Source organism: Geospiza fortis, unplaced genomic scaffold (genome assembly GCF_000277835.1).
Source record: "Geospiza fortis unplaced genomic scaffold, GeoFor_1.0 scaffold241, whole genome shotgun sequence".
Classification (NCBI taxonomy): Eukaryota; Metazoa; Chordata; class Aves; order Passeriformes; family Thraupidae; genus Geospiza; species Geospiza fortis.
This window is the reverse complement of record NW_005054491.1, coordinates 805,481-823,583: the sequence shown is the minus strand read 5'-3', so window position 1 is coordinate 823,583 and position 18,103 is coordinate 805,481. Positions and strand designations below refer to the sequence as shown.

General features: G+C 52.4%; 2 protein-coding genes across 2 annotated transcripts in view; one reads left to right on the top strand and one right to left on the bottom strand.

Annotated features, from left to right (window-relative positions):
* The window catches only part of CBARP (CACN subunit beta associated regulatory protein), a gene marked incomplete at its 5' end in the record, with an annotated part of 6,161 nt that extends 5,198 nt beyond the window's left edge, over positions 1-963 (top strand). Inside the window, one exon of the mRNA XM_031063269.1 lies at positions 856-963. Coding sequence (XP_030919129.1) covers positions 856-963 — 108 coding nt within the window. The remainder of the gene's footprint in view (positions 1-855) is intronic.
* The window catches only part of STK11 (serine/threonine kinase 11), a 31,835-nt gene continuing 13,745 nt past the window's right edge, over positions 14-18,103 (bottom strand). Inside the window, exons 7-10 of the mRNA XM_005428544.3 lie at positions 13,015-13,072; positions 5,880-6,073; positions 1,508-1,730; positions 14-350 (exon numbers count right to left, since the gene is read on the bottom strand). Coding sequence (XP_005428601.1) covers positions 1,519-1,730; positions 5,880-6,073; positions 13,015-13,072 — 464 coding nt within the window. The 3' untranslated portion in view covers positions 14-350; positions 1,508-1,518. The remainder of the gene's footprint in view (positions 351-1,507; positions 1,731-5,879; positions 6,074-13,014; positions 13,073-18,103) is intronic.

The window sequence follows — 18,103 nt, the reverse complement described above, 5'->3', positions numbered from 1 at the left end:
GGGGGGAGTTTCCCCCCCCCCCCCGACCCCTCATCCCACCCCTCCCATCGCAAAATTAAAAACAGAATCAGTGTCTTGATTGGCAAAGAGTGATCGGGGGGAAGGGGGCAGCGTCCTGGCAGCGGCAGAGTTCAACTCCCAGGTGTCCGAGGGGGAGGAGGCTGTGGCCACTGCAGCGTTGTGTCCTGGCGCTGGCCGGAGCAGGGGGGGCGGGGAGGGAAGGAAGGGGGTGGGGGCTCCTTGGTTGGTTTCTTCTGGTTTCCTTTTGGATTGCAAGCACAGTCCAGTCCCAGGAGAGAGGCAGAGCTGGGGCAAGGAGGGGGACACAGGCTGGCCAGAGCCCAGGGATGCTGTGGGGAGAATAGAGAGAAGGGGGTTAGGGATGGAAGGGGCTGCCCACTTTGGGGTGCTGGCTGTGCTCCTGCCCTACACCCTGTCCTGGGATTGCCTCTGGCACCCTGGGATGGGAGCGAGGGGCTTGGGATCCCTGTGCTGTCCCTGGATGGTTTTAGGGAGTCCTTCAGCCAGGTGAGCCCAGACCTGCCCAAAGCAAAACCCCTGAGGAGAAATCAGTGCCAAGGAATGTCATTTATGCCAAGGAGAGGAGCATTCCCTTCCTTCAAAAGGTTTCTAGGCTAAGGGAGGGAGTGACCCAGCCAGGCTCGGGCAGCAGCTGAGCAGGAAGGGGCAGGAGCAGCAGCAGGTCCTGGGGAGCCCCATCCCAGGCTCAGGCTGCACTGACTCCCCGCAGGTGACTCACTGCCCCCATGAATTAAAGATGGAGCTGCCACGGGCCTCTGACAGCTGCAGGGGGAGGATCCAGCTTTTATTTCGGGCTTTTTTCACACCACAAAGCTGGTCGTGATCCAGGAGATAACAGAGCTCAGCCCCAGCAGCGCCGTGACGAGCATGAGGCCGGGGGCGGATGAGGCTGAACATGAGTCACTGCTGGCTCCGTTATGAATGAGGGGTGGGAAGGAGGGGACAGGCCTGGGAGCTGGGGAGGAAAGAGCCGGAAAGAGGGGGGGGGAAAGCAGGGAGAGGGCTCAGCTTCCCCTGGAAGTGGCTTGGGCATGGCAGTGGCCTGGCCATGGTGACAGGAGCAGGTCCCATGGGGACACCCTGGGGCTCAGCATCCCTCTGTGCTCCCCAAGTCCAGGTAGGTGGTGGTGAGGCTGGGAGCAGGGCAGAGGTGCCAGGGAAAGGGGGTGGCATGGCACAGCTTAGCCACAGCCCAGGAGGGGACAGAGATCACTACAGCACCTCTCACATGACAGGGCAGACTAGAGCAGAGCCAGGTGGGCACAGCAGGGCATGGAGGGGGGGGGGGTCACCCCTGGGCTCTGCACCCCCAGCACCACAGGAGATCCAAGCCCTGGCTACCAGAGACTCTGCAGAGGGATGCTCAGGATCCAGACTACAAAACACCCTCAACTCCCTCACCCTGCCCACAGCTCAGATATCCCCCAGCTCCCTCGGGCAGACCCCCAGAGTGCCCCAGCAGTACCTGGGCAGAGCTCACTGCTGCTTGCAGGTGGAGAGCTTGCGGATCTTGCTGCTGGCAGAGCAGGCCTTGCGGGAGGGGTTGGAGGAGGCGCTGGCGCGGCGCTCGCCCTTGGCCCTGGCGCTCAGCTGCCCCGGCTCCGTCCCGTTCATGCACACGGCCTTGGGCAGCCCCCTGCCGCGGCTCTGCCCGTTCTGCCCGGCCTCCTCCTCCTCAGGCACCTGTCCTGCAAGGGAACGGCCACAGTCAGGGGGGGCAGCAGACCCTTCCTGGATCCTGCTCCTGTTCCTGCGAGGGGTGCAGGAGAGGGATCCCCAACCCGGGATGTGTAAAGCTGGGTGTTGGGGGAGATGAAACAGGAAAGCCTTATAAATATGATTGCCTGGCAAAAGATTTTGAGAATATAGAAACTATAAGTGAGATTGAAATGAAAGCAAGCTTTGAGATCCTTTAGTTACTGAACAACTGGAAAACAATGGTGTGGCTGGCTGAAGGGAAACCCCTTTTGATGGAACAACACCCTCTGCTTGCAGACAGGCCCAAGGGTCAGAGCAGATCCTACAGCTTGGCAGAAGGGGCCCAAAGAGGAGTTTTTAGGGTTTAAAATGTAACACAGTATGGTAATGTAATGATTCTTATAGGCTGTATGGAAATGCTATAGGATTTGTATATTGTACTAGATTGGTTAGTGAGAATTAGAATATTCAACACAGAAGATTTATTGTATTGTAATGGGAACCTCGCTCTTACCCCTTTTACTCTCTTACCCTCTCATCCTCTCTACCCCTCTCTTCTCTCAGGCCTGCTCTGAGCTGTGGCTGGCAGCTCCCAGCAGGGCCCTGCACCCCGGCCCTTTGCAATAAACCCCAAGTTCCACGACCTGGCTGCAGAGATCTCTCGTCTCCGTCCATCCCGACCGTGCTACCCCCGACACTCCTACAGCTGGGAGCCTGAGACTGCACCTGTGCCCTGCCCCAGAGCTCAGGCAGCAGCCCAGCTCCTCTGGGGAGCAGAGGGGCAGCAGTGGATGAGGTCACCCCTCTTTCCTCCTGCCCTCTCTGCAGGTCCCAGCCCCAGGTACCAACCTGGGGGTACCCAGGGGCTGGGTGTGTTTGCAGAACGGGGCAGTGCAGCCTCTCCTGGCAGGGCTGGGGGGTTCAGCTGTGTCACTGTCCCCTGAGGGAACACCCCATGGGTGTCATCAGCCCTTCTCCCTCCTCAGCTCCGTGTGACTCAGCAGAGCAGGTGAAGAGCCATTTCCAGAGGCATCTCCTGCTGCCACAGCCGGGGTTTGGGTCACATCCCCTCACTCAGGGGGTGACAGAGGGATGGGGCTGCATCCCGGGGTGCTCCCACCGGGAACAGGGCACAGCCCCCAGCCCAGCACAGGCTGAGGAGAGGCTTTGTCAGGCCCCTGGCTCCCCCCCACCGGATCCAGCCGAGGCAATTTCCTTCCAGCAGGAACGTCACGCTCCAGGGCCCTTCAGTTATGACTCAGAGGTTTGAGTGGAAGCAAAGGCTGTAAGACGATTATGTATAATTTTCTTTAAAGGATGCTCAATCCTTTCTCTGCCAAGGCTGGGCAGGACGTCAGCTCCGCTTGCGCCAACCATCACCCCACTGCTGGCAGCTGGGGGGGACACAGGGCTGCTGGGAAAGCTGCTGTTCCTCTGGGGAACACAATGGGGGTCCCACCTCACACCCCTGTGCCTTTCCACATCATCCCTGGCCACTGCCAGAGATGGGGAGGGAGGGAGAGCTGGGTGTATCCTGGGTTACACATACAATTATTTCCTCCTGGATCTCCCCCTGTACCCTTCCCAGTGGCTCCCAGTGTTGCCACAGCTCCCAGTCACTGGCTTGGGGCTGCTTACCTGTGCTCTCCTGCCATGAGAACAGACAGGGACTGACTGACCAGGGACAGCTCCTGGTTGCTGGTACCCAACCCTGGCACTGCTGGAGCTGGTGGCACCTGCAGTGCCCAGCCTGGTACTCCAGAGCAGCACAGCTCCTGGCCCAGCCCAGCTCACCACAAGGGATTGCAGTGATGGGGGTGCCCTGGCCACCAATGCCTCTGGCACAGCAGGAGGCTCAGGAGCACAAAGCTCATCGCCCTGCTAATGGATTCCTCCAGTGCCTGACCCCTCTAGAGCCCAGAGGAACCACCAGCAACCAGCTGATGGCTGGAAAGGGCTCAGGGGTCCAAGTTCTAGAAGAGAAACATGGGACCAGAGCCTCCAGGCATGGGGCTCCCAAGGGTCAGGCTGCAGCCCCAGCCCAGCCCTGCCTGGCTGCAGCACCCCAGAGCTCCAGGTTTTTCATGCCATCCCTCCATCCCACCAGCACAACTGCAGAGCCTCAAACAACCCCATTCAGAGCAAAGCTGAGCACTTCTCCTTCCCCTCCCTCGGCTGAACTCGGGCCAAGTCAATTAACATTTCTGACTGGGGAGGGAAAAAGAATCTATCCAAACAGCTCACTTGTCTTTTGTGTGACTCTTCCCTCCTCCCCTCCTTCCCTGCTTCAAAAGCACAGTCCCGGGAGTCTATTATGGATATCAAGGAGGGAGGTGAATCGTGAGCTAATTTTACCTCCTTCACCAATGACAGTTGCTGACGTTCAAATTAATGAAAATAAAAATTCAGCACGGGCTGAAGTCTTGGCAACTGCTGCCCCCGCGGAACCGCTGACCCAGCGCTGTGTCTGCCCGAGCAGCTCCTGCCCACCTCACCCTCACCACGAGCAGGGCTAAAAATAATATAAATAAAGGGAGAGCTGAGAGAGGAACCAGCAACGTGGCTGCTCATCCCTGCTCGTCTCTGCCACCCCTCACATCCTTAATGGCTCCGCATCCAGCTCATTCAGGCACCAAAAAAGGTTTCAAAATAACACCGCAAAGAGGCTTTGAATCGCTGTTTGTCAGACTGAGCACACAGGCACCGTGAGCAGCCAGGAATGCAGCTTCCTGAGCACCAGGCTTGGCTCAGAAGCTCCAGTCCTGGCTGTGTTTTCCAGCCTCAGACTGAAAAACCCAGGAGGAGCAGGTGCTGCAGGATGGAGCTGCAGCACAGGAGGGGTTAATGTAGGACAGGAAAGAGCAGAGCTCACTCAGCCTCTAGACCTGAGGCAGCACAAAAGCACCAAGCAAGACCAGGATGACCACATCCCTTCACTGCACAGAATGGGGAGATGATTCTGCCTCCAGGCCACAGCCATCCTCTCCTCCATCCTCTCCTAGCACTTCCCAGGATGGGATGTTTAACACCGATTGAACCAAGGGCTTGGAACATTTACATCTCCCCACAGAGCTGCATGAATCTTTAAATAACCCTTTAAAAATGAAAGAACTTCCTCAAAGCCCCTTCTTCCTCTGAAGAACACAGGATTTAATGAGGTTTCCTCTTTCCCCCTCCCTCAAACCCAACACCCACCCCCAGCCATGAGTCACTCACACTCCTGCTCTGGCTGCCCAGCAGAGCCACAGCTGAACTGATCCCCCATGTACACGGGGGCTTTTCATTTATATTTTAATACAGGATCACTGCTAGAAATGCAGTACTGGGCAGGTTCAAAGGGATGCTGCAGGAAGACTTTGGTGGAAAAATGCACATTTATTCCCTCTGCAGCTGCCCCCACCTCTGCAGTGCCTCACAAACCCACCGAGGGTCTGTGCTGGGACCCTCCTCACCCTGCTCCTCCCACGAGTGTGTTCCCAGTGTTGAGGGGATTCCTGCCCACCACAAACACTGCACATCCCACCTCAGCAGCCCCTCTCATCCTTCAGGTCTCTAATCCCTCTGAAACAGCACAAGTTACATAGAGAACATGGAAGACCTGCCTGTCATCTGCCATGACAGCTCTGATTTGGGTTTAAACGCTGCTGTTTGTATGAGGAGGGTGAAATTCCTGGTGTCAGTGCTCCCAGTGTGATCCTTAACCTCAGACACCGGCCTGCATGGAGCTCACCCTGCTCAGCTGGGATGGACATGGAGCTGGGGAAGGCAAGGACCAGGCTGGCACCAGGGGATGTCCCTGGTGTGCCACATACCCTGAAGGCAGAGTCATTTCAGGGCTCTGTTCACAAATAACTCATTCTAGCAAAATTTGTCCAAAGAATTAACTGTGCTGAACAGCAGAGTCCAGCAGCAGCTGTTCCTGGGAGATGGGAGGAAGCTGGCACAGGGGCAACACTGGCATGGGCATGCTGGTTGATCAAATCAAGGACTGAGGAATCTGGAGCATCATGGCTCACTCACACCATTCTACAACCGAGAATCTCCTCTGCTGAAAGGATCATTCAGACTTTGAGGCCTTTCCTAAAAAAGCTTTAAACCCAAAAAAAAAAAAAAATCCCCCACAACCACTTCTCCCCTACCTGGTACTGTGAAGTCCTGAGTGTAGATGATATCATCTTCAATGTCATACAAGTCATCATCCTCTTCCTCATTGTAGCCATGCAGATCCTCCAGGTAAGGCACCGCCGTCATGCTCCTCCACCTGTCCTTTGTCTCAGGGCTGGGAGGGATGGGCACCAGCGCCTCTGCCTGAGCATGTTTCTTCCTAAACCAGCTGCAGAGAGCCCAAGGGCAGAGCTGGGTCAGTGCACAAGGCATGCAGGAGTCCTCCAACGAGGATGGCCCCAGCCCATCTGAATATTCCAAGCTGGGAGATCCACCCAAGCCAGGTGAGGAGAAAACAAAAGGTCTGGGCAGGTGTCAGAATTGGGACACACTGGGATAGGACAGGAACAGAGGGACAGGTACAGAAGGAAGCTCAGGACCATTCTCTCCATCACCAACTCCAGCCCAAACTACCTGTAAGTTAAAACACACCAGCAGAGATGCCAGAGCTCTTGAGTTTTATTATCCAAGTGAACAGGACAGAAGGAACTTCCCCTATCCTGAAGCTGAGGCTGATCCAGCCCAACAGACACAAATTTGCAGGATCTCAGCCTGAGGAGAGGGGCACTTACTGCAGCAGTTTCCTCTAAAAGCCAGTTTGCAGCAAGGCCACAGCAGAAATGCTTCTACTTTATCTTTTTATCCCCCCCTGTCTCAAGGGACTCCTATCACCACCAAACCCTGTGCTGCCATCTGGCCAGGAAAGGATATCTGAAAGCTGTTCTTAATCAGATCAGGAATCCAGCAGGCTGCTTCCAGCAGCATCCCAGAGCCAGATGGGATAAACCTCTTAGGTTTTCATCGTGCTCCCATAGCAGAGCTCTGACTCCAGACTGTCTGGGACATCTCCCAGTGCTGCATGTGGGCACCCAAAGTTTCCTGGAAGGCTGTTGGAGCCTCCACACTCCCAATGACCCCCTAAATGTGGGTGGGAGCAGAAGTTCCTCCAGACTCAGGTACCTCTAACACAATTTTGCAGCCCACATGAGCCTGATGGGACATAAATGCTTCCCACCCTGCAGTTGGCATCCTGTAAACTCCTGGCCTCCAACCACGGAGGAGGGCCTGAGCCAGCCCAAGAACTCTCACCAACCTGAGCCATCTGGTTTTTATCACCCCAGTTCCAAATTCCTTTCAGGAAGGAAGGCTGAAGGCACCTCCTGCGCAGAGCTGTAATTATCATTTTGTTCTAGTCTTACACTGCTTTGACAGTCGGCCTAAAAAAAAAGTGGGATTCTAACAAAACTATCAGGAAAAGAGAGGAGCGAGGAGATAAACAAATGGAAATGCAGCTACTGGGACGAATCAGGCAGGATTCAAGGGAGGGGTGAATTCTCATCCAGAAACTGCTTCACCATTAGCATCTTTCAACTGTTTTCTCTGCAGCAATGGAGTTTTGCAGCCTCTTGTCTGCAGGGAGGAAGGTGTTGTTTGGGAAAAGGGATAGGAATTGCTTCAGATTTCGTCTGGCAATTGTCACCTCTAGTCCCTGAAGGGGCACTACAGGAGTTAAGCAAAGCCCATCCCAGCTGCTGGCCCAGGGCCCTTCCCAGATCCCATGCATGGCTTCCTTGGTGACATGCATGGCACACTGCTCCCCTAATGGGATCAATCCATTTCTCCTCCTTGGAGGCTGTGCTCATTGAGGAAGAGACTGCCAAGACAGCAAATCCAGCCTGGGCTGCTCCAGCCTGGCAGGATCAGCAGCACAGAGCCAGAGGAACCACCAGCAACCAGCTGATTTTGCCAGAGGCACTGGGGCTTGAGGGATCCAAACTCCACACCAGAGACCTCGGGAGAAGGGAATATCCAGGACAAATGAGATCAGAGTGATGGCTGTTGAAAGGAGAATTTAAAAGGGAAAAAAAGCCTGGAAGTCTATGGCAACTGGTGTTTTTATTTTGCTGTATTTCAGCTCTGCCTCACTCTTCCCTCCTGTCCTACTTACCAGGAGAGTAAAAATAGGTTTTTATTAGCAGCAGAAACCTGAATCACTGTACTCCAGTCATTATGCTTCCATCCTCTGGGAGGTGATTTCAAACACTTGCATATGCATATATGGTAATGAAGACAGAGAGTGAAAAGAGAAAATCCATTGAAGTTCTAAGAAAAATCAAAGACCTCTTGGAAGGAGCCTTGAGCAATTCTGTATGGAGTAGTGGAGTATTTCCTGGCAAGGATTTTCCAGCAGGGACAGACATTTTGCTTTCTGTGCTGGTGCTGGAGGTTGTCACTGAAGATTTGCTCTTCAGCTGAGAACCACTGGCTTTTGGAACAGCCTCATCTGCCTCAGGAAGCCACTGCCTGAGCAGAAAGCACCTCCTGGTCAGTGATGGCCATGAGATAAAGCCTCTCCTCAACCCTGCCCTCACCACAACCCCAACATGGGCTGGGTCAGAGCCCTGCTGATGAGTGCTCCAACAGTTATTGCCAGTTTCAGGGATGTTTTCTGAGCCAACTGCACTGGCACACACACAGTTACCTGGTGCTTGTGGCAGCTGCTTTACCCTTGAGGGCAAAGAAAAGCTTTTGGATCTCAGAATTGCCCCTTGTGCAGAACATCCCTCTGCAAGAGGCAGATTCCTCTCTGCTCTGTTTCAAAGGGCTGTGAGTGGCTTAGAAATGCTTCAGAGTGAAGGCAGCAGTAGTAAGGGATTATTTCTTCCTATTCCACCAGCTCATTGAGGAGCCTGCAAAGCTCAGAACCCCCAGCCAGCAGCAGCACAAGTGTTAATTGTGATCCTGCTAGGCAGAAGTGGCCAGACAGCTGCTGTCAGCCACAGGGAGATAAGACACCAAGGGGTCAAGGACTGAAGGAAAAGAGGAATCTGGGTTGCCCAGTGCTTAATGAGCCTGTTTGCTTTGCAGCTCCCAAGCTCAGATCTCCCATCACAAGTCCTCCCTCTGCTCTTTTCAAGTCCTGGTATAAGCAAGGTTAAAATAAGAATCTTGTAAGCACAGCTGCAGCTTTCCAACACTCCCAGCTATTCACTTCCCATTTGGGTCACAAACATTGCAGTTGGCTTGGTTTGCACAGGGATGGCTTTCTCTGAGAGCAGATGCCAAGCTGCAGATCCCTGCCCTGCCAGCCAGGGTCAGGATGAGCAATTCTCCACCTCCTGTGATGCCATGTAAGGGCCTCGAGCTCCCTGGAAGGTCACTGTCACCACAAGCAGCAATGAACAGGGCTCCAGTTTAGCTCAGCTCACTCACAGGCAATTGTGGAAGGCACACAGTGTCCCAGGGAAAGGCAACACACACACAGAGCAGCGTTCCTGCAATCACTGCTCCAGCTCTTGCTGGATCAAGAGATGTCCAAGCTCTTCAATCAGGTTCAGAACAAACAAAAGTATGAAAACAGCAGCTGGGGGCAGGACCAAAGGTAGCAGAGATGGCTCAGAGTCCTGCAAGAAGTTCTGGAGATTCAGTCCTTTAACACACCACGTTACAAAACTGATTTGCAGAAGGTGGGTAAAAGAAGGAAACATCCCTTCCATGTCCTGCCAAAGGGCAGGAAAATTGAGCCAGGTGCCTCAGGAAGGAAGAGGAATTCTTCTTTGTGTCCTGCTGAGGGGAGATCACTGCCTGGCACCACAGAGAAGGGATGGGGAAAGCCCACAAGTGCACAGGCAGCAGCAGAGGCTCAGAGAAGCCTTTCTCCCTCCCTCCAACACAGCCCAGGAGCACAGTCAGTCCCTACAAAGGAGCTCTCAGCAGCACCACGGGGACTTCCAAGGGGTTTGGTACCCAGGTTTAAACAGCACAGCATCCCAGAGCCCACAGGAGCTGGGGAAGGCAGCACAGCAGCTGCAGGAGGAGACCCAAGCCTGCAGGTTAATTTGCACCTCCACTAAGAAAAAGTGGAAGTGCCTCCCCTCTCGTGCTACGAACTCCTGCAATCGGATCTGCGCCTGAACAAATTAAGTGTGACACTCGTAGAGAGGGAAGGGAAGATGGTTGCCTTGGAAACGAGGGACAGAGGTAGAATTCTGCATCCACTTCATCACTTTAAGTGCTGCAGCAGGTCAGTGAATTAGTAACAAAATGCAGTGTGTGAGCAGGAAGTCCTTCAGCAAAAGCACAGGGCAGAGGGGAGGTGGTGGATAATCCACAGGGAGGAGGTTGGAACTCCTGGGCTCTTGGCAGCTTTTCCTCCCTGCCCTACAATCCCCATCCCAGGAGCACCAAATATTCATAGAGCTGAGCTATGAGCACTGGTTTTCCACTGAACATCATTCCACTCAGATCCTTCCAGGGAAAGCAGGTTTTCAGGCTCTTCCACTGCTACTTCAGGGGTTGGTTTCTGGCAGTTCCTAAACTCTGAGATGACAGGCTGGGAGAAGTTGAACTCATTTCCATTTCCAGCTCCAGGTCTGCTCTGCATGGACTGGGTTGAACAGAGCAGCATTTTGCTTTGTCCCACTCCACTAAAAGTGCAGAGACAAGAGTTTGATGCAGTTCAGCTGCAGGAGTGAGGAGGGAGGAAAGCAGCTGGCAGGGATGAAACTCAGCAGACTCTTCCTCCAGCATTCCTCTGCTGCTGCAGGGGCAAAAGCATTTGGAATAGCTGACAGGAATGATGGGAGGAATGGCTGGATTACCATTGCTGGGCTGCCTGGATGCCTTCCCTGCCTCCTGCGGCTCTGCCCCCTATGGAACAGCACTCTGTGCTCCCTTGGTGCTTTCTCAGTGCCTCTGAGCCACTGATTTTATCCCTGATCCCACTGCAAGGGCCTCCACACTTTATGGAAGTGGGGAAGGATGGATCCTCAGCCTCTGTGGCTGCAGGACACTCACAGAAGCTCTGTGATGCTTCCCTTGGGATCACCCTTCCCACAGGGCAGGGGAACACGAGCCTGGTCCAGCAGCCGGAGTGCAAAACCCCTGCCTGGGGCCCAGGGGCTGCCCCTGCTGGTTTCAGAGCACTTTGATGATCCTGACTGTCCATATGAGTGAGTCCCCAGGAACAGCAGCTCAAAGACATAAAAGGAGACTTCCAGCAGCATAGAAAGGCACGGGGTGATTCTGGTTTGAGATGGGATCCATCCCAGCAGGGCAGCCTGGGGAAGTTGCTTGATGTTTTTCTGGTTTAGTTCCTGTCCTTAGCACATGTTTTTGCAGGGAGGAGTGCAGAGAAGCCCACAATCATGAATGATTTACTCACCCCCAATATATGAAATCTAAGGGTTCTAGAAATCAAATGTCTTCTTACTAAAGTGCTTTCCCAATCCCTGAATGGCTGCCTGCTGTCCTGACTGCTGTGTTCCATTTACAAAAAAAAAAAAAAAACAGGGTCAGGTTAAGCATCAGGGCTAAGCTTCTATTTAAAGAAAAGGCAGGAGAACCAAGCTCTGGATTCTTTAGCACATAAAGAAGCTAGACAGACACATCCAGGGCCCGGGCCACAAGCTCTGCTGTGCTTGATGTAATTACTAGATGCCACAGCAGGAGGAAGGAGGCAATTACCAATAGGGGAGAAAAGCCTGTTAAGAAGCACTGGCTAAGCTCACACAAAACTACTAAGAGCCTAAGCCTTAGAAATGCTCCTGGGTTTGCAGGTAGAGCCTTTCCTCAGCCCCTCTTGGTGCTGTGGGATGAAAAGCCTCAGCAGAGCAGCTGAGGAGCTCGGTGGCTGCCCCGTGCCAGAGGCATGCTCCAGTTTCTTCAGCTTTCTAACTACAGGCAGCATCTCTGGAGACACCTCTGTGCTTCCAGCTGGGCAACACTGACACAAAAAATCACTGCCACGTGGGAGGAGGGCAAAATGGAGTATCTGGAATTGGGGAAGCAGCTCAATCACCTGGCAGTGACCCATGAGGGCTCAGGGCAGCTCCTGAGCTCGGGGTGGCCACTGCAGCCACAGGAAGGGAAGTGCTTTTAGTGCTTTTCTCAACAGCTACTGATGACTCCACAGACTTAATTCCTGCTTCTTTGCAGTGCTTCCTGACAAAGCATGGCAAGCTGATGCCCTCTGGTCATGGCCACTGGTACTGGGAGGGAAAGGCAGCCTTGAATGGAAGATGCCCAGAGCCCCTGAAACAACCCAGGCATGGGGCTTGGCTACTACAAAAGAGTCCTTACAATTAATTAATCACCTGGGAAGCTCCATAAACCATGCCCCCCCAGCTCTGCTTGCACCCTGGTCCCTCCAATCCCTGTTGGAGCTGGTTCCATTCGCTCCCTGTGGAGCCCCACTGCACTTCAGACCCGGCTGTGGCTCCTTGGGCACCTCCCAGGCACCATCACCTGACAGCACATGGCTTTTCCAAAAACACAAGAGGAAAGCAGTGCTGTTCCTGCAGCATGGAGTGGGTTCAGCACCACCCTGGATCACATCCTTGCTTTTACAGCTCCCAAAAGGATCAGGGAAAGCTCACAGGCCAAGCAGCTGCAGTCCAGAGGCAGCTCTGCCTGTCCTCAGAAGCACTTCCCATTCCAAGAGGAGATAAGCTAATGCAGCCTCCGCAGTGAAGCAGCCTCATGATGCTTTTTGTTCTTGTACTTTTATCCGCCCAGGAAATCTCTGCTCAGAGCCTGCATGTTCAAACAGATCCTTTAAAAAAAAAAAATCCCTCAGTGATAACGGGGCATTTCCCCCCCTGACTATGGCACGGAAAATGGGGGAGGATATGGGGGAGGGAGGACTGTGATATTAAAGAGAAAGAAAAAAAAAATATTTCCTATTGTCCTGGAACGCTTTTCCACATGCTGACTCCATATGGAGCAAATACCAGGGGATATTTCTGTCCCCAGACTGGCCAGAACTAACACACATCACTGAACAGTCCTACTATAATAACACAGCCTTCAGGACCTCCTGTTCTGCTCCATTAGTACTTGCTGGCCTCTGGAAAAAATTATCCAGAACCCTTAATTATCCAGAAGCAGGCATGCCACAAACAGACTTCCAACATATTCCTTATTTACTGGTTAGCAATTCCAGTGCTCCACCGGATGCTCTAATAGGAGGAAAAAAGCCAAGTGGAGGTTGCCAGAGCCCCAGCAGAGCTGGAGGAAGGAGATCTAGTGACTTGCATGTGTCTGCTGTCAAAAGGAAACAAAGTGAGAGCAGGAGCACAGGTACAGGAGGAGCAGGAAGAGAACACTCACTTGTGCTGCCTTATCTGCTGTATTGAGAACCTCTTGGCTGGGTCGTATTCAAGCATCCCTGAAAAGAAGAAAAAAGTCCAGGTGTGATCACAGACACTCTCAGCTGAATCAAGGCCAGGAAGCACAAAGCTCTGCTCTGCCCTCCCCGACAGCCATGCTGTGCCCAGTCCTGGCAGCTCCAGGCAGGATTTGCTCCACCAGCCACAGGAAACTCAGCATAAAAATCCCAATCCCATTGCTGACCTGTTCCAGTCTGTCCCTCACCTTCCCACCCGCAGGTACAGCCCATCCCTCCCTCCCAGTGCAGGGACTGAGGCTTGTCCAGCCCTCAATCACAGCTCCAAGAAACTCTCCAGTCAAGATTTTGCATTTCAGAGATAATTCCATTGAACCTCCTCCATGGAAAAGCCAAAGCCTCAGGCACAGCATATGTCCACAGTGTCCCAGATCCTCTGGTCTAGTGGAATTCTATTCTGAGGTGCAGCAGGGGAGAAAACAAATCAACAAAAAAAAATCATCCTGCTGCCCATCCCTGTGCCCTGGCCAGGACTTGGATTTCTGGGATCATCTGCTGAGGTAGCTGGGGTGGGTGGTGAGCAGAGCAGGGACAGGAAAAGCAGCTCATGCCTATTCTCTCTGGGAGAAAGGGAGGTGGATTCCTTAAACAGCCTCCTGGGATGCCCACTCTGCTCCACTGCCTTTCAGAAGATTCACAACTCAACAGAAGGGAAGGAGAAAATTTTGCCATATTCTTCAGAAATGAGCCAATGGAACCCTGAGAGTTTCATCCAGCAGCATCCAAGATATTCTCCAGTGAAGGTTCCAGGAATATATTCACCTCCTGAACATTAACAAAGCCTCATGGCTGAACACTACAAGGAGTTTTGCTTTTACTGGATGATCTCCTGTTGCTCCTCAAGCACCTGCACTGTGAAGTCTTGAACAGGTTGCATGAAGAATGAGGGTTTGGAGATGGGTTGGAACAGGAGGAACAGGAAAAGTCTGGGAAGTAGCACTCACTGTCAAACAGGAATTCCGAAAGTCAGGACAGGAGCAAAGAGTGCAGAGTGCTGGGGAGAGCCAGGACAAGGACACACTGAGAACACAAAGGTGGGGGGTACAGCTGGGGGGACACTTGGGCAGTGAGGGCTGGAAAGACACATCCTAGTACAAGCAGGAAGCTGCAAGGGCCCTGGAGGTGAGAACCTACAATTCAGAGGTCATAGAAGAGATAAATCACCACAGCACACGTGGTACCAAAAACTGCTCCAGAACACCTTCCCTATCACTCTGTTCATATCACATCAGATCAGAACTTGGGCAAAGAGGGTGGATAGCACAGTACAGTGGGGAAAGATTGAGGTTATTTCACCCCCAGAACCCAAAATACACTTTGCCCTGGCAATTTGGGAAGGTTTAGCCATGCTAGTGACAGCATTAAGAGGTTTAAGGCAGATGGGATCACTGCTGATCCACATGACATCACATGAAGGAAGTTAAAGCAATCCAGGAAGAGCCCTCCAGGTCACAGGGCAGGTTCCTGGCTCAAGGCACTGGAGTCCTCAGAGCCCAGTTCCTCAGAGTTTTGGATTGTTTGGACTGGGTTTTGAGGGTCTTTGAGGATGGAAACTCTACAACACCCATCCTCATCCTCCCCACAAGTGCAACCTGTTCCAGAGCTCAACCCTGGCAGCAAAGGAGTTTTCTCACATTCAGATGGAATTTCTCCTCACGTTACAGAAAAAGAAAGAAGTTCAGAGGAAAAAAAAAGCCACCCCACACCTAATTAAAGAACCTATTAATAAGATGATCAGACAGTTTCACAGCTGAGCTTCCCAAATGAGTTGGCTTTTTTTTTTCTTTTTAAGAAATAGGGCTGCAAAGAGCTCTCACATGAAGATTAGGGGACAAGTACTGGTTGGGTTCTCTTATTCATGTCTTAAGAAACAGGAAGTCAGGACACCACCCACTCCCCCCACTGATTTATTTAAAAACCACACTTCAAGGTGTTTTTGAAATTTAAGGCATTTACCAGATGAAACTGGTACAAGCAGGAGGAGAAGTTGAAGGTAAATGATTAAAAGAGCAGTAGTCACAAACAACCATGACACAGGGAGCTGTTGCTCTGAAGCCATTAAAAAGGCAGAAGGAAAATAATCGAGCAAAAGGAATTTTTACTTCAATGAAAAAATGACCACATTTGGGGCAACATCTGAAAGTGTCCTCACTGAAAATGTACATTCATACATTCAGCTCTGAGTCACTCGTGGCAGCTCCGTGGCTCAAGTCCTGCACTGAAGAGAGGCTTCAGCAAGACAAAACATCATGTTCTATTCACCAGGCAAATCATCCTGGAGCGCCTGCCCGCAGCAGCCGCCGCTTGCGGCCATTTAGGGTAAAGACTTCCCTGGAGTTTATCTGCGAGCAGGGATGGGACAGGCTGTGCCAGGGAATGCTTCAGGAGGCCCAACTCTAAGCTCTGCTCCCCAGAATTCCCAGAGGATTTGCTGTGTGCATACAGGGGTGGCACAGAATCACTGAGTTCAACCTGGGGCTGATCCTCAATTTGTCACCCTCAGGGTCATGTCCAGGTGTTCTTTGGAGAGCTCCAGAGATGGGGGCTCCAAACCTCACTGGGTGCCTGACAACCCTTTCCATGAGGAAATTATTCCTAAAATAAGAAGTCCCCTCATTGAGAATTATCAGGTATTAAACTGGTAAGAACAGACAGCACACAGCTGTGCCCAGACAGGGCTATCGTGTGCTCTGCAGCACATCAACAGTTTCAAAACCCTTGCAAATCACATCAAGTGACAACCCAGAAACTGGAGATCATGGATCTGCCCTGAGCTCCTCACACCACCCAGCCCCTCATCACACTCAGTGATCCTGCACAGGCACAGCTCCAGGGCAGAATTCCTGGAGATCAGAACACAGGACAGTCTCAGGTGTGGGACTGGAGAAGCAGGAAGAAATCCAACAGCAAAATTAACAGACTCAACCTGGATTCCATTTCAGTCTCCAACTTGGATCAATATTTAACAACCACTGTAAAAGCAGTGTGAGGCCAATCTGTAAATGAGGCAGGACCTTCTCCCTCTCCCTGCACTCAGCTGGCTGCTCTGGTCACAAACTCCCTCTGCAGGCAAATCTTGAGCCTGTGATCTAGGCCAGGCCTCTGGAAGGGCACACACAGCCCTGGGGACCCCTGTCACAGCAGAACTAAAACATCCCACTGCCACCAGGATGCATCCTCTCACTGTCCCAGCAAGGGAAGGTCATGGAAGTGACAAAACAAACTGCTGAGGATCCAACCACCATGTGCCAGGTCTCAGGGCCTGGAAATCAATCCAGATGCTGATTAATGCGGAGCTGCAGCCTCAGAGCTTCCTCTTCCAGTAAAAGTCTATTAGCCCAGGAGGAGGAAAGCTGACCTTGTGCAATTTTTCTGGTCCAGAAGCAAAGTGCACAGGAGTTGATAAGCCACGGGCAGATGCTGCCAGAAGAACCTTAAGACTATTTATAAACCGTTCCACCCTGACACATCTCTCCTGACTGCACACACAGAACAGCACCAGCCCTTCTTTCCATCCCTGAAGAGTACAAATAAAGCTTCATCCCTGATTAGGGAGACAAAATGAGGAGCAGCATCCCAACTAATCTGGAGGATATACTGTCATGAGAGTCTCTTTACAAGCTAAATACCACTGAAGCTTTAAGTCCTCTAAACTCTGCTGTTCTGGAAAAAGGGAACAAAGATAAGAACGAGCTCAAGGGGAAGAAAAAGTAAAGACACACTACAAAAGTAGTCAACAGAAGAACAAAAAACCCTTACAAAGTGTGTTTGTGTTTGCTTCATAGCCTGGCTGTGGTGCCTGTGGTCAGCACAGCCCTGGCAGACAGAGGAAATGAGCACTTTGCTGCACTGAATTCTGCCTCACTCAAACCCAGACCAGGCACTTGCAGCCCTGTGAGGGCTTTTAGAGCCTTTCAAATCAACACAAAGATGAGACAAAAGCACCACAGCGACAGAGCTGAGCTGGGGTTGTCTGTGCTGCTCACACAAACACAGCCACCTACAGTATCTGATCCACAGGCAATGGATTCAGCTCCAGCCTGCTGCAGGAGGAGCAGGCACCCACCAGGAAATGCAGATGTTCTGGAGGAAAAGCAGGAACTAAATAAAGCATCCAGGTTTGTCACCATAGCTACAGGGTGCCACGGCTGCACAGCTCAACCCTGGGCTTCAGCAGATGCTGGGGAGCTGCTCAGGCCTCCAGAGCAGGCAGAGCTGGGGCAATTCCACCCCAAAATTCATCCCTCTCAAGGCCACTTGGCATGCTGACCACTGGAAAATGTGTCTAACACCAAGAAAGGGGAATATCAGAAGGTTATGCCAGCTTTTGCAACGAAGCAGCTTGTTCACAGCAAGATGAGGGGTGGAAGATTGTTCTCAGGTGGGAGAGAGGACAGAAAAAGGGATCCTTAGGGCTTCCCAGTGCCCTGAAAGGAAGGGGTCTGGTCACCTCCTCCCAGGCAAGCTCCTCTCCTTGCCAAACCCACTCAACTCCCATCTCTGTGGTGCACAAGCACAGAAGGGATGCAGACAAACAAACTGAGAGCAGTGAGGATGCAGGAAGAGACTCAGGCTGTAAGAGATGGACAAAGGGCACCAGATTCAAGGCTCTGCCATGTAAAATCAGGCAGAGGGAAGAGTAGGTAATTCTGGCTCCAGCTCTCACGCAGGGGTGGGAAGAGAACTAGGAGGGGAGTTATTGTGCTAATGAAGCACAAGATTTTAAGCTGTCAATATCCTCAGCACAGGAAAAGAGAAAACTGCCACGCTCCTTTTCCCTGGGGGAAGCACTAAGTGCAGCTGAGAGGCTGATCACAAACCTCCAAGGAGTTCTGCTGGATGCTTTAGGAGAGCTGCTGCTGGACCAACAGGACTGCAGCATTTGCTCCATTTGGGCAATTCCCAGCTCATTAAAAGGCCACGTTTGGAGTCAGCAGTCACAAGCCAAATGCCACACAGAGCTCAGGCCACTGTTCCCTGGGGCTGGCAGGTACAATGTGAGGCACATCAGGC